Consider the following 15084-nt stretch of genomic DNA (forward strand, 5'->3'; position numbering starts at 1 on the left):
GAGAAGATGATGAATGGCTCAGGGTGTGAATTAAATATAGATTTAAGTGTTTCTGTAGGAGCTCATTAGAAATGTAGTTTGGAAATTCATCAGCCAGTAAATTACAGATTGCACAGTTAATGGGACAGACAGTATGTGTAACAGGAATGCAACATTTCGCCAAGCCATTAATCTGTTTAAGTGTTCGTTGCATCTTCAGCTGTAGTGATGTTTGATTGTTTGTTTTCATATTTCTATACTGTGTGCTTCATTAGTAGTCAAACATTCTCCTGATGTTTGAATCTATCTGACAAGCTAACTACAGCTCTGTAATAACCAGCACAAGTTGAAGAGCTGACATACAAGCTGTAATGGGATCCAATAGATTTGTTTCTATTAAGAGCCGAAGAGGAATGAATAAATAAACTCTCATAGCAGGTTTGTCAGGTGAGGCTGGTCACATGAAACGAGAAGAGAGGGACGGCGATAATCGAGAAGCTGCCGGTGACCTCTCTGATGGAGGTGAGGTCGTCAGGTGTAACTGAGACAGAGACGGGGTTGAAGCCGGGTCATGAACCTCCAGCAAGTCAAACTTCCATGCACTGTGTTACAGACATGCTGTGCTCTGTAGTTTAATGGACTACACGCCGGTGGAAGAACAATCTAGTTATCATTTTTATTATGACACTTAGTCACTTTTTAGGACACATTATTTGTGTGTATGGTAAAAGCAGCTACTTATAGTACAAAGGCTTATTATGTTTTAAGCCCTTTGAGATCCTGTGATTACATGAGAACTTGTAAATCCAGCAGTCCCTTATTGTAACCAGGTACTTAAACATTATCAGAGTTGCTGCAGGCCTCTTAGAAAAACACATTCCCATAATGTTACACTTCATTGACTGTGGAGTCTGTGGAGTCTGTGGAGTCTGTGGAGTCTGTGGAGTCTGTGGAGTCAGTTGAAACACATTTCACAGAGCTAAGAAAGCTGAAACTGCTGGCTGTGTGCGAGCAGCCGGTCGGCTTAAAAAAACCACATCAACAATGTTTTTGATAAATACTTTCACTGTCAGGAAGCTGGACACAGGTCTGCACTTCAAGAGTATATCATATTTGTAATTTAAGTTTTGAGAGACACCAATTTGGCCATAGATAGCTAGATATAATTAATAGAAATAGCTAAAATCTCTATCTAGCTTTTTAGATAGGTAGCTAATGAAAGCAAGCTAACTAGATAGATATATAGAGAATGTTATCTAGGTATCTTGTTTATTAGAAACCTTACATTAGCTAGTTAGTTTGATAGATAGCTTATGTTTGCTAGCCAGCTTGTTAGTTAGATAGCTAACATTCGCTAGTTAGCTAGATAGCTAACATTTGCTAGTTTCATAGATAGCTAACATTCGCTAGTTTCATAGCTAAAAGGCATGGTCACAGGTTAATTGAATTTGGTCTCTATGTAAACTAATTTGAATATATGTCAACACTGTGGACCTTGTCTACTCTACTGGCAGTGAGAGTTATTATAAAACTGTTGACATGAGCTACAGTAGGGAATCTGACCTTGTTGTTTACAATGCTGCTAATGCTAAACCGGAAAAACAGACACTTATTCGATTGAAGAAAGGATTGGGAAAAGGTGCGAGGCCACATAAGGTGAATAAGAGTGCATTTTTTTGCGACACATCTCTACTCGACAAGCAAGCAGGGAACTGTAGCAGCACAGCTTGATTCTTCTGCCTATCACATTTCCCCCCCAAAAGTAACTGATACCAGAGTCCAGCACTCAGCAACACCACCCCAGCCTAACAGTGTGTCATTACACTGAACTCCACTGTGGCGGTTAAGTGTTTGTTTGTAATGAGTGACAATAGCTGCAGATAAGATTGACAGATAGCCTTCAGTTGCCCTCTCTCCTGTGTGAACTGGTGACAAGTGTCTGCTGCTCTGAGCACAAACATAATGAGGCCTGAAACTTAAGGAGAAGATCTGATGGGCTCATCTGCTCTAACAGGGAGGCCGGCAAGGTGTTAGCTTAACACCTAGGTTTAAAAATGTAATCCGTAATACTAGTTACCTGTAAAATAAATCAGTAACCTGTATGGGATTTTTGTATCCTGAATACATAATCCAGTTACACACAAACACACGAACCTATTTTTGTGGTCCAACAACCCTAGTAGCCCTAGACACTAAAACACGACAGCAGACAGGTTGATGGATGAGCTGTGTTCACGTGCGTGTCTGTTTGGACGTCTGAGCTCCAGTGTGTGGTCTGCAGCTCTGCCAGAACTCGTAATTGATCTGCAGCGCTGCCCCGAGGAGCAGAGGGTCAAGTAAGGTAAGACCACCGCCTGAGAGGAGGACGCAGGACACACTGCAGATGCGTGTGAGAGACTTTGGAGACAAAGCCTTTAAGTAGTTTGAAAGTAACATCCAGCAAGTTTCTTCTTGCAGTGAAAGGCAGTCTTGGGGGCGAGTGGATTGTTTGCTTGCTGTCATTTGATGTGTTTCACTTTGAATAGCCTTGTGATGAAAAGTGCTTTATAAATAAGCTTTATTTGCCTTACCGAGTGCCAGCCACAGGAGGCTTTGAAAAAAGGTGAAACGCTTATAATAAGTCTTGTGAACTGTGTTATTGTTTGAAGCCTCTATGCGGTATGGTAAGCAGTCCAATGACTAATGAAATGCAGCCCAGGTTTTAAAGATGGTCAATAATGTTGTTTCTTAAGGTTTAATTGATGGGTTTGTGAAAACACGGTGAGGAACTATTGTTACCTTTGAGTATGAAAAGTGCTCTTTAAATAAAGTTTTTCATTCAAAACTCTGCAGCTCGGTTGTTAACTAGAACTAAGAGGAGAGAACACATTACTCCAGTTCTAGCCGCTCAGCATTGGCTTCCTGTTTACTTTAAGATTGATTTTAAGGTTCTCTTCCTGACATATAAGGCCCTTAATGGGCAAGGTCCAAGCTATATTACGAACTCCCGTGTAAGCTACAATGCCATTTTGTAGTTAACTGGAAATATCTATGTGAAGCACCTTGAACTGCACTTCTTGTATGAAAGGTGCGATACAAACAAAGATTATTATCATTATTATTATTATTATTATAATTTAGGTAAACCTCCTTACCAGGTCTGTGGGCCTTGGGCACGGCCATAGTCATGACCCGACTGACATCCTGAGGTTTGGGCGGCGAGGCGGTGAAGCGGCAGATGCCGGACTCGGACGGCGTGCTGGAGGCCACGCTGTCGGTGTAGTCGTTAGTCCCTGCTGTCATCTGCTCGGAGGAAGTGTCGGAGATGAAGCACTCGGTGATGGTGAACTTGGCGTGGCGGAGCTGCTCCTCCATCTTGGCGTGCTCGTAGGCTCTGGCAAGCTCCTCGTAGGTGGAGGACGCACTCTCTGTGGAAACCATGCTGCTCCTCGCACGATCTGAGGAACACACACGGGACAGTACAGCTTACAAAGAAGAAATACAATCTGATCCTTTTACAACCAACACTATGCTCAATCAATCAATCACAGTCGATCTATACAGCCCAAATTTGACATTTGTCTCAGGGGGCTTTGCAGTTTGAAAATAATATGAATACTACACCTTCTGTCCTTAGACCCACATATCGGACAAGGAAAAACGTCCAACAAAACCCCACAGTTAAAGGTGGGGTAGGTAAGAATGGAGAAACCAGCTCGAGTGCGCTAGAATTTGAAAGTACGCAGCCGAAAAAAATCTGCCCCTTCCTTCAGACTTCCTTACAGAGCCCCTCCTCCAACACACACGAATGCGCACATGACCAATGAGGGCACGAGATAAGTTTGTGCACAGATGGAAGGCTGACAGGCAGGTAGGCCATCCAGTTACTTTAGCCGGGCGGCTCAGATGATTGGTCGTGCTTTTTACAGCGCCACGGCTTCCACAGGTGATATTTTTTTATGTATTTATTGTCAAAGCATTTAATGTATTCATTGCTATCGGGATGTTAAGAGCATTCCATGGAATATAACTATAAGTGTTTCTATAGGGAATTACCTACCCCGCCTTTAATGGGGAAAATGGAAGAAACCTACGAGGGACCCCTCTTCCAGGAAGGACAATACATGTTGTGTGTAATTTAAAAAGACAATACATTTACCACATAGAGTGTCATCATATAAGGTGAAGATGAAAATGGATCCAGGTGGATGTCAACAATCCTCTGGGTGCTTTTTTTAGTCACATTGTAATCCTGCTACCAACCCTCAATGGTTAGAAATGTAATCTGATTACCTGTGTCCTGTGAGGGGCTGACGCTGTAGCTGTCGCTCTCCTTGTCCACGGACCCGGTGGCTCGGGGCGTCGGCAGCCTCCAGTCGGTGGTCAGCGTGTGGGAGGAGCTGGTGGGGTGCGGCCGGTTCAGTGTCCACTGGCTGGCGTATCGGCTCCGCGTCGCGGCAGGACCGGCTTTGGCAGTGCGTCTGGCAGTGGGGTCTGCAGAGGAGGGAACAGAGAGCATCATTAGTGACAGAGATAATGACAGATACTCCATGTTTAAATATTATGGTTATTCATTATGATTTATGAATATTCGGATTATTTTGACTGATAATGCAATGTGGATATGATACATTACTTATTTGTATTTGAATTCAGAATTTATTAAAAGATCATGGTGTGAATTTATTTACCAAAGATCTGTAATAAACTTTGACCAACTGGCCACTAACCAGACTTTCCTGTATCTCAACAATACAATTGTAGGATGGGCGACCTCTGCAACCCCATAATACTTAATTCTGAAAGATATATTTTTTATTTTATCCGATTATTTGACAGGGACAGCGCAGATTAATACACATTTCTGTCATTGTGCCAGAGTTAGAAAATAGCTATTGTTCATCTGTTGCCCCTGGACAGATGTTGTCGTCACCCTAAAAACAAATTCTATTTTTTAATAATAAGTTTATACAATCAGTAAAAACATGCAACATCACAATATAGGAAATGCTAATAACTAAAAAACATAAATATGTCATAGCAAGAAGATAGCAACCGGTTAAAGCGGTACACACAGAAAGAGGACTGTAATATTTGTTTGAGAAATTATTCCTTAAAGAAATATTTCGCTTCTTGTAATTTCAATATTGTAGTAGTCCGTTTTGCGATTTGAAATAAATCATTTGAACTACTCGTTTAGTCAGGGACTCCAGCTTCTGATCTGTGAATACATTTGTTTTAGTGCTTGAATGAAACAGTAACTCCTTATTCTGTTCATACATCAGTGTTTACTGAGAGAGTGTAGCTGCTGTGCCGTGGTACAGATTTACAGTTCATCCCTTCACTGAATAGGACCATCCCTCAGCTCGCTGCGGTGACGTTACCGTCCATCTTAAGATCTCACTGTCTCCGTATAGACATATAAATAGTATCATATTCAGCCTGACCCAGACAGGCGGCTGCGACGGGCCACATAGATCCAGACCCTTTAGAAAAGGCTGGGACTGGATCTGTGCAGAGAAGAATGGTGCTGGTAACTGTAGGAGGTCACTCAGTAATCCTATCAGCAGGATGGAGGGAGGACGTGATGGAGGCGTCTGGGTTCATACCCCACTGGCCAGGCTATACAAAACAATCACTATATTGTGTTGTAATGCATGTGTCTGTGATATTGTTCTGTGTATGGTATATGTGTTTGTATAATACTGAGCCGTGTGTGCGTGTGTGTGTGTGTGTGTGTGTGTGTGTGTGTGTGTGTGTGTGTGTGTGTGTGTGTGTGTGTGTGTGTGTGTGTGTGTGTGTGTGTGTGTGTGTGTGTGTGTGTGTGTGTGTGTGTGTGTGTGTGTGTGTGCGTGCCTGTGTGCGTGCGTGCGTCTCAGAATGATGGCATCGTATTGGAAAAAGGAAAAAAAAAAAAATACAAAAACGCTGCAAACACATAGTGTTGCAAGCAGCTCCAAACACAACGGAAAGCAGGGGACACTTCAAAGTGATGCACACAGCTGCGACTGGTGGCTTGTTGACGCTCTGGCCAAGTTGGCCACTTGTCACTGTTGTTGGAAACTTACCTGAAATGTAAGTTTTATCGGACTATTTGAACAATTTGATCACATGATTCCTGACGATATGAGGTTAGCTAACCCTGAACGTCGCCGAGCGCACCGGTCCCAGCTATATGCGTCACTTGTTGTCCCCTGGTTTCCGTTTCTTGCAGCGCTTTTAGTCAATGCTGCGGATGTTTCGTCAAGTTGGCGAAGATGTTTTTTTCATTTGCATGTGTTTTGGCACATTTGTGTTTTTATATTTACATCGTTTTCTGAATCGGCAACATTCTTCTCCTAATGTAAGTGTTATGGGACGTTTGCACGCCAGCGTACTGATGACCTGATGCGTTTGCTTACTGTTGGTGGTGGCTGTTCAAAACAGACCTAAAAAGCTTGGCATGTCAATAAAAAAGGCTCCTTTTTGGCTGATTGTTGAAGGGGTTTGCAACTTTACTTTAAAAGTAATGTTTAACATTCAGTAAGCAAAAGATAACCTGGTATTTGTCTCAGCCAATATGTACTGTAGGGGGAAATCTACTTTCTGCACTGTTTGCACAAAATCATTTCATTGCACTACTAATCTGTGTGTGTGTGTGTGTTCGTGTGTGTGTGTGTGTGTGTGTGTGTGTGTGTGTGTGTGTGTGTGTGTGTGAGAGTGTGTGTGTGTGTGTGTGTGTGTGTGTGTGTGTGTGTGTGTGTGTGTGTGTGTGTGTGTGTGTGTGTGTGTGTGTGTGTGTGTGTGTGTGTGTGTGTGTGTGTGTGTGTGTGTGTGTGTGTGTGTGTGTGTGTGTGTGTGAATGTGTGTGTGCGTGTGCGTGCTCTCAGGTCCAGCTGGCCAGGTGGAGCAGGGCATTCAGGTGAGGACGTGTCAAGAAGAGGCAGAGAGGTTGCTACTCTTCATCTGTTCCGCTTCAGTGCAGCTCGAGCAGCAGAAGCCCAGAGGCGTTTCTGCAGAGCGGCTGCTGTGTCTCCAGAACTCTCTCTTGATACACTAAGTTAAGGCTTGTTAGAAAAACTCTCTATCTCTCATGTAGTTCAGATAAATGTGCAATAAAATGCCATGGGTGCTGAGAAACTTTTCTTCATCAAACAAAAAGACCACAAACATTTCCAACATTATGTTAGTAGCACAACAGTGGTGTTAGTAGTAAAGTAATAAATGTTGGGCACTGACGGTGGTGGGACTCACTGGTTCCGGGCCTGGCGTCGGACACGTCCACCAGCGGCCCGGTGGCCTGGGACAGAGACTGGTAGTGGACCGTGTGCGTCACCGTGGACGACTTCTGCTTGTTCGTCTCCCCGAAGTCATTGTCTGTCAACAGCACAGTGGACCTGTCATCTGAGACACACGGAGAAGAGGTTAGGAGAAGGAACAACAGGAAGTAAAGCAGAAAACACAAAACGTCAACATCATAACCTAACCGTGAACTTTCTAACTCAGCACTATCCTACTCACATACTTTACTGTATTCAATATGCATTACAACTCATATAATAATTAAACCCTGCACCTTCCGGTTTGGTTGAATACTCAATTCTGATTGGTCAATTTACAAACATTCTGTGGTCTGCTAATTTTCACTAGCAGACCGTTGCTAAGGAGGATGCTCTGATCAATCTGCAGAAAGACCTCAACTAATTTGATCGTTTGCTAACAAATATATTCGTTTTTATGTATCAGAAAACACTGTGAAATACCTTTTATACATTTATTTTTATATTTGTGGGGAGCAGGAAACTTTGGCTGGATGTCAGAGAAATCTACAGAAGATGACAAACAGGAAGTAAAAGTTTAAGCGAACAGCAGGAGAAGACAAACAGGAAGTAAACACTAAAGGGAACATGGTATGGGCTCTGGCAGTGTTTAAAGACTGATTCATGGAAAATAAAGTATCTACTGTAACATTAGTTACTCTTTAAACTTTCTGGTTTTGTCGTGCTTGTACTATACTATGTGCAATAACAATAACGTGTCATCTAATTGAATCATAAGCATTAATAATATGGTACCCGATGCACATTATTTGTCAGGCTCTTACCGATTGTCTCCATGGTGTCCCGCTCCTCGATGAGCAGCTGGGCTCGGGGGATATCGATGTGCATCCGTAACGTCTGCTGCTGCTTGTTCACCGTGTCTGGAGTGCGAGTGTTCTTACTGAGGAGATTAATGAGAACATTTCATTACTTTTCAGCTGTGTTATTCTGCATTGTGTTGCAGAAATGCTAATTCAATTCCATTTAAGTTGATAAGCAGCTGTGAGAAGGCAAGAGGGACAGCGTACCCTAAGTGCTGGATATTAGATATTTACAGATAGGTACTGTAACTCCGGGCTACATTGTGATTTATGTTCAACCCCTTAAAGAAAAACAGCGGGCATACATTAAAATTAAGCATACGTACCTCATCAGCATTTCTGCCAGGCTCTTGGCATCTGTGAAGTCAGCAAAGAGTTAGTGAATACCATAGTACTGTCCTTGCTGATAAGCTACAGCGGTGGAAATAATGTACAATCACAATCCAGCTTAGAAAAAGGCAACGAAGGCATGTTGAAGAGAAAATGAACAGGGAGGACTTTGACCTGAACACAAAACTGCTGAAGTCTCTTGAATACTGAAGAAAAGTTTAGCCTCTCTTTTGATTTGAAAAGTGGCGAGCCATGACTTTTATACCTAGGCCCTCTGACCCCCACCAAAAATTGTTATTACGTCACAGCGTATACTTCAGCGGAATATCAAAAAAACGGCCCGGGGTGCAAAACGCATCAATGAAAGCGACCCTCAACACACAACACAACACCTGTAAATAACCCAATTTGTGTTCTTTGAAATTGAAAAGGATATTGCATTGTGTTTGTTACTTTCGTTGCAGTTGTATGTCTTAAGTGTAATTTGGTATGCTTTTATTTTGAAGGCGAGTTTACGCTGTTGACAGGAAGTTGTTGTTGCTATGGAAATAAGAAAAGCTTCACAGCGGGCGGAACTTGTCATAAAGTCCGCGATAATAAAACCCACCCATTTAGAGGGAAGATATGATTGGTCAAGCGTCATTTGACATTACTCTCTCGTTCAGTTACTACGGGCCTACTACTACTACTACTACTACTACTACTACTACTACTACTACTACTACCTATTACTACTACTACTACTACCTATTACTACTACGGGCCCTCTGTGAATTTACAGCAGGACCACCAATCAGCTCCTGTCTTCACTTCGCAGAGACCAGCTTCTTTCATTTAACCCTTCACATTCAAACAGAAACTGAACAGACAGAATCGAAGGATTTATTTCTTTGGAAAAGTTATTTTAAATACAATTAAATCAAGTTATTTTGGTAAAACTAATGAAAAATATAACTAGCAAAATATTTAAAAAACATATATTATTATTCTGGCTGTGATGCAGCACCTGTTTTCTTTTTGTTACTCAAAGTGCATTTTTCAGTTTTCTCATACAATACAATATGTACTTTGATCTTGGACCCACCTCTGAGCCTCTTGAGCCTCTGCTCCCTCCGCCTCCTCTTCAGCACCATGAGCATGATGAAGACGAGCACGGCCACCACCAGGGCAGACGTGAGGGTGACCACCATCTTCAGACCGCCGCTGCCCGACATGTTGTCTGAGATGGGGTCTCCTGTTTTCAGCAGGGGGGGGATGGTACCTGGGAAATAAATATATAATCAGATAACAGCATCGTCATCATCTGGAGTTTACTCTTCTTTTTGTCTACTTGGGAGATATGGTGTGACATAGTATTTATTTTATGTGCAACATTTGTTCAGATCTAATGCTTTGCTTATTCTATGCAACACCAAATACTATTATGCATGCATCACCATAAACACTGTTAAAACAACTGTAAGTCAAACATATGTAAAGGGAGAAACATCCTTAATGCAATGACATTTGAATATTGATTTTCCACACGCATGGTTTTAATGTGCAGAAGGAGGAAATCCCTAAGGCTGTATTTCTTCTAGTTGGTGTACACAATTAAAGAAGCAGTTGTGGCTGCAGTAAACATATTAAAAAAGTATTTCAGTTATTCGATTTGCCACTAACTGAAGTGTTAGTAGGCATCTACAGTATGCATTGATGTTACGCTGTGTTAATGGTAGGAATGGCAAATACACACTCCATGCAGTATGTATACAGGATAAACACATGTTTTAAGTACTGAAGTTCAATTTTGAAGTACTTGTTTTTTTACTTTCCATTTCTATTGTATGCTACTCTAAACTTATACTCCACTGCATTTTAGCAGACAATATTGTACTTTTTACTCCACTACATTAACCCGACAGCTTTTTACAGATTCAGATTATTAGCTAATACAAAATATAAATCAACAATAAACATATTATTATAAATTCAGATATCCAGCAGCAGTTTATAAAGTGAATAACATTTGCTCCACCTTTACCAGCTGTGATGTCATAATCGAGTCATTTCATATATATACTGTATGATATTGATATGTGCGTTTAGGCGTACTCTGACTTTAGGTACTTCAGTCATGAAGACCATTAAATACAAAAGTTACATAACTATGGTTTATCTATTATATGTAAAAGTCCTGGATTCAAAATATTACGTCAGTAGCCGTACAGAAGAATGCTTTCCCCTCTCTGTAATTTCACTTTGCAATGTTTTCTTTATCCTAAGATATTATAGAAAAGACTGTGGCTAATCAAAGCACGGGCACCGGGTTTAGAGACTGCTTATAGTCTGCTGGGATAATCCACACACACACCCACCCACCCGCCCGCACGCACGCACGCACGCACGCACGCACGCACGCACGCACGCACGCACGCACGCACACACACACACACACACACACACACACACACACACACACACACACACACACGCACACACACACACACACACACACACACACACACACACACACACACACACACACAGGCAGCTTACTCGTCACAGCAAAACCCTTCAAAGGAAATGTGTGGAGTGTACCACAGAGCTTTCATAACCTCCTCTCCTTACAGCTCAGACACTCCCTTTGTGTGTGTCTGACACAATCTGCAGACACACACTGGCCGTGGAGAATCTGAAGACTGTCCCTGTTATCTTACTCAGCTTATCGACACAATACCTGTCAATCTGCTCAAAGGCTGACACAACTCTCCTAACAACAAATCATGTCAAAGCCCACACTGAAGGCAGAGTGGCACTTCATGTTGCACAACAGCTGCATTAATGGTGCTGTTCGAGTCGTAACAAAGCTAATGCGAAATAAGAGCGCAAATTAAAGCGCAAATTAAGAAACTCTTTTCCTTGTTTTTTATACTTTTTTCTTGTATCATATAATTCCTGTTATTTTTGGATTTTTGATTTGATGTGATTTATTTCGAACGTGTAAAACAATAATAAAAAATTATAATAATGAAATGAAACATGAGAATTCTGATACAAACTTAAGCAGTATCAAATTAATAAACAAAAATATTATTGACTTTATGATATATAAACAAATGATCTACCTAATTACACATCTGAAAAGGGGTGGGAAGAAGTTTACACTTAATTTAATCCCACCCCTTCTCCCAAAAACTAAATTATTAACATATATATATTTTCTTTTAACAAAATATAACCCTAACCCTACATTTACGGTTATAAATAGATGATATCATTATCGTTATGAGTTAACTAACTAGACAGATACATTCGGCCTTTAAACATTCTGAAATGACCCTGAGTTTTACCCCCTGAGTTGCTACTTAAACTGCTCCTCCACTCTGATGCAGTGATCCTGGTAATCAGTGCAGCTCTGTGACAATCCGTTTAATCCAAACTCACTTCCATCGGCGTTGAGAGTAGCGAAGGTGATCCTCTTTTCCGCTGAGCCGGCGCTGTTGGTGACCTTCATCTGCAGCTCGTACCAGGTGGCCTCCTGCAGGTCGTACAGGACGTAGCTCTTGGTGAGCGAGGTGCGCTGCGCCGTGGTCCAGGTGGCCAGGTCCACGGCGCGGTACTCCAGGATGAAGGAGGTGATCGGACAGCCGCCGTTGTTCCAGCCCACCAGATTGAGCCGGGCCCGGGTGGAGTTAATGCTGGTGAAGAGTTCATGATCTTTGGCAAACTGCGGCTCTGAGGAGGAGATAGAGACAGTGTTATAGTGAGCTCTTATTTGATATAGAAGTGCTCTGTTAGATCGGTGCAGTCATGAGTCATGAAACCCTGAAACGACACTTCCTGTTCCCTGGTCTTGAAGTCAATGGAGTGTCACAGTGACGCGTCCTAAAACCCGGAAGTAAGCTGCGCATGGGTTCCTTCGACAAAAAAGCAATGCAATTTCTCCATAGGATCATAAATCTATCGACTAGATTTATGATTTGAAAATTATAAAAGTAGGATAGACATGTGGATATTATCCGACTGAACAAAACGTGATCCGTCTCTTAAATGTGTTTCAACCACAAACCTTATTACGAGCTATTTTCCAAAGTCCTATGGAGAAAATGCATTGCTGTTTTGTCGAAGGAACCCATGCGCAGCTTACTTCCGGGTTTTAGGACGCGTCACTGTGGCACTCTATGGCTTTTTGAATGTGTTTTTGTTTTCTCTGAAATAAGGTCTGTGGTTTACACAAGCTGAAGACATTTTAACGTTTTGTTCTACGACGTAAAATATGTCAGTAAATACCGCACTGGTGGATTTAAAAACGACGGTTGCTAACAAGTGTCACGCCCAATATAACCCTCTATGCGCCACACTGATGTCTGTCTCCAGGGCCATTTCTTTGTAGCTGTGAAAACTCCACATTCCTACTAACCTCCTGGATTAAGTGGATTTGGAACGTTCCACCACCGACAAGAGGATCAAGCCACTTGTAAAAGATGATCATCATTGTCTCAGTGGACCAAAATAAAGCTGTTTGTGGCCATAAAGAGAGTCACAAATAAATGAATAGTAGCAAGAAGGAATGTGTGTTGCAGAGGGAAATAACAAGTTCCCTCCTGAAATGTGCCACTATTTATTGGGTTTTAAAAGTCTTTGAGTTATGAGTTTTTAGGATCAATAAAAACTGTCAATACGATTTCTGTGCCTGAGAAAGTAAAATATTCCCTCAGACTTTTATCTGTAATTCGTATATGTTTGCATGACTCCCATGAATGAATGGCTTTAGATGTGATCACAGCTCTGCATTCAGACAAATTCATCTCCCTACCTTTCCCATGGGTCTTTGCTTCAATGATCTCACTGATGTGCCCCGGCCCCACTGCATTCTGGGCCGTCAGGGTGAATTTATACCAGGTGCCGCACTTCAGGTTCTCCAGGCGGTACGAGCGCTCGCTGGGGCTGATGGGAAAACTGCCCCACTGCTCGCTGTTGTCCTCTGAGTACTGCAGGATGTAGCCTGGGACAGAACATTTGAAAGTCATTATACAGGAAAGCATACTAAAAATGATGTCTTGGCATGTCGGTGTAGTTCGGGTTGTATCATTATCTTTCTACTTGTCTGTGCCTGTTAGTTGTTATCTTAGCTTTTATGTCTGGTGTGTGCTTATGGGTTTGTTTAAATATGCTTTTAATTGAGCTGTAATTTAGCTTCAATTGTGCTTATGTGTTTGATGTGTTTGGTGTGGTTTCCATTAGATGTTGTCTTTGTTTACCTCAAAGAATTGAATAAAAGTAGGATGTTATCTTTTAAAAGGGACTATATACTGTAATGCTACATACAGTACACATACAAACACTGTTATAACACACTACAGGAAAGGGCAAACCCCAAAAAGCACCATTGGGCTTCTTAAATGCCATCAACCTGCAGTTCAAAATAACCTTTATAGTTCACATTTACATTTACAAGATGGACTCAAGGCTCATGTTTATTAATATGCATTGTCCCTTCTTATATAAACAAATGTAAATAATTGCAGAAGTCTATTATTGCCTCTGCAGATACTTATTTATGAATACATGTATCATTTTGATTTCAATGTGAGACATTTAGTTTAGACTAAAGTGAGACTAAGAATACAAATCTGTAGCCACTGCGAAACTGTAATTCAGCAGGATATAAAAGTGTTGGCTGTAAAATGGAGAGATAACTTTGCTATTCTTAGATCCCGTGGGAGTCACCAAGGAACATGTGCCTTAATATATCAGTGTGTTTCATGACTCTAAAACATACTGATCACGTATCATTTTTATGGTAGAAGATGTTATAGTATTCAGTTTGCTAACGGCTTTCTGGAGCTTGGCAAAAAATATGACTTGCATGTACTATGTCTGACAAACATTAATGTTCCTCCATCAGAAAACACAGTGGAATACTGAATATTTATTTTTGATATTTGTGGAGAAACTTTTGATTCATGGTGGCTGAACTGTCCCCAGTAAAGAAGAGACGGATCGAACAAGAGACGTCAGAGAAATCACAAGAAGAAGACAGAAAGGAAGTAAACTAACGGGAACAACAGAAGAAGAGAGACTATAAAACAGAACGGACTATTTTTTCAGAACACGATCACTTTTAAATCAATATTGTGAGTCAAGTCGTTGGTTATTTAGTATGAAGAGGTGACAGACTGATCACCCTGTTGGTGTTTTGTTTCTTTCATTATTGACCAAGCACATTATCCCCTACTTAGTTTGATGACTAAAGTTTTGGACCAGCATTGCCTTCCCTACAAGCCCGGCTATAAATAGACGCTGTGTAGGCGTAGGTGTATTTATTTTGTTGATGGATGACGCTGTGAGCAGGGAAGCAAAACAAATATCACACAGAAGGCTTCATGAAGAGCTTGTACAGTGACTGCAGCTCTAACACGCCAGCAGATGTGATAAATCACCACAAATAGTCTCAGTGTGATTGCGCTTTCTTTAAGATGGAGCGCTTTAATCTCTCCCTTAAAACAGACCTAATCTTCCCTGCTGCTTTTTAATCTACCTTTTAGCACTTGAGTATTCTGCTCCAACCACCACGTAATGAGAAACAGGATGTTAGACCAGAGGAAAGGAGGGGGGGGGGGGCACTGGGAGCTGAAGGGAGGTGATTGCTTGTATATAAAGGATAATGGATGTCGTAGAAGCACGTTTGTGTA

General features: G+C 41.6%; 1 protein-coding gene across 1 annotated transcript in view; it reads right to left on the bottom strand.

Annotated features, from left to right (window-relative positions):
* Positions 1 to 15084, bottom strand: part of LOC117457717 (cell adhesion molecule DSCAM-like) — a 152977-nt gene that overhangs the window by 4126 nt on the left and 133767 nt on the right. The window contains 8 exon segments of the mRNA XM_034097933.2: positions 3114 to 3416; positions 4252 to 4452; positions 7192 to 7341; positions 8042 to 8157; positions 8404 to 8434; positions 9492 to 9668; positions 11834 to 12124; positions 13206 to 13394. Coding sequence (XP_033953824.1) covers positions 3114 to 3416; positions 4252 to 4452; positions 7192 to 7341; positions 8042 to 8157; positions 8404 to 8434; positions 9492 to 9668; positions 11834 to 12124; positions 13206 to 13394 — 1458 coding nt within the window.

Source organism: Pseudochaenichthys georgianus, chromosome 13 (genome assembly GCF_902827115.2).
Source record: "Pseudochaenichthys georgianus chromosome 13, fPseGeo1.2, whole genome shotgun sequence".
Taxonomy (NCBI): Eukaryota; Metazoa; Chordata; class Actinopteri; order Perciformes; family Channichthyidae; genus Pseudochaenichthys; species Pseudochaenichthys georgianus.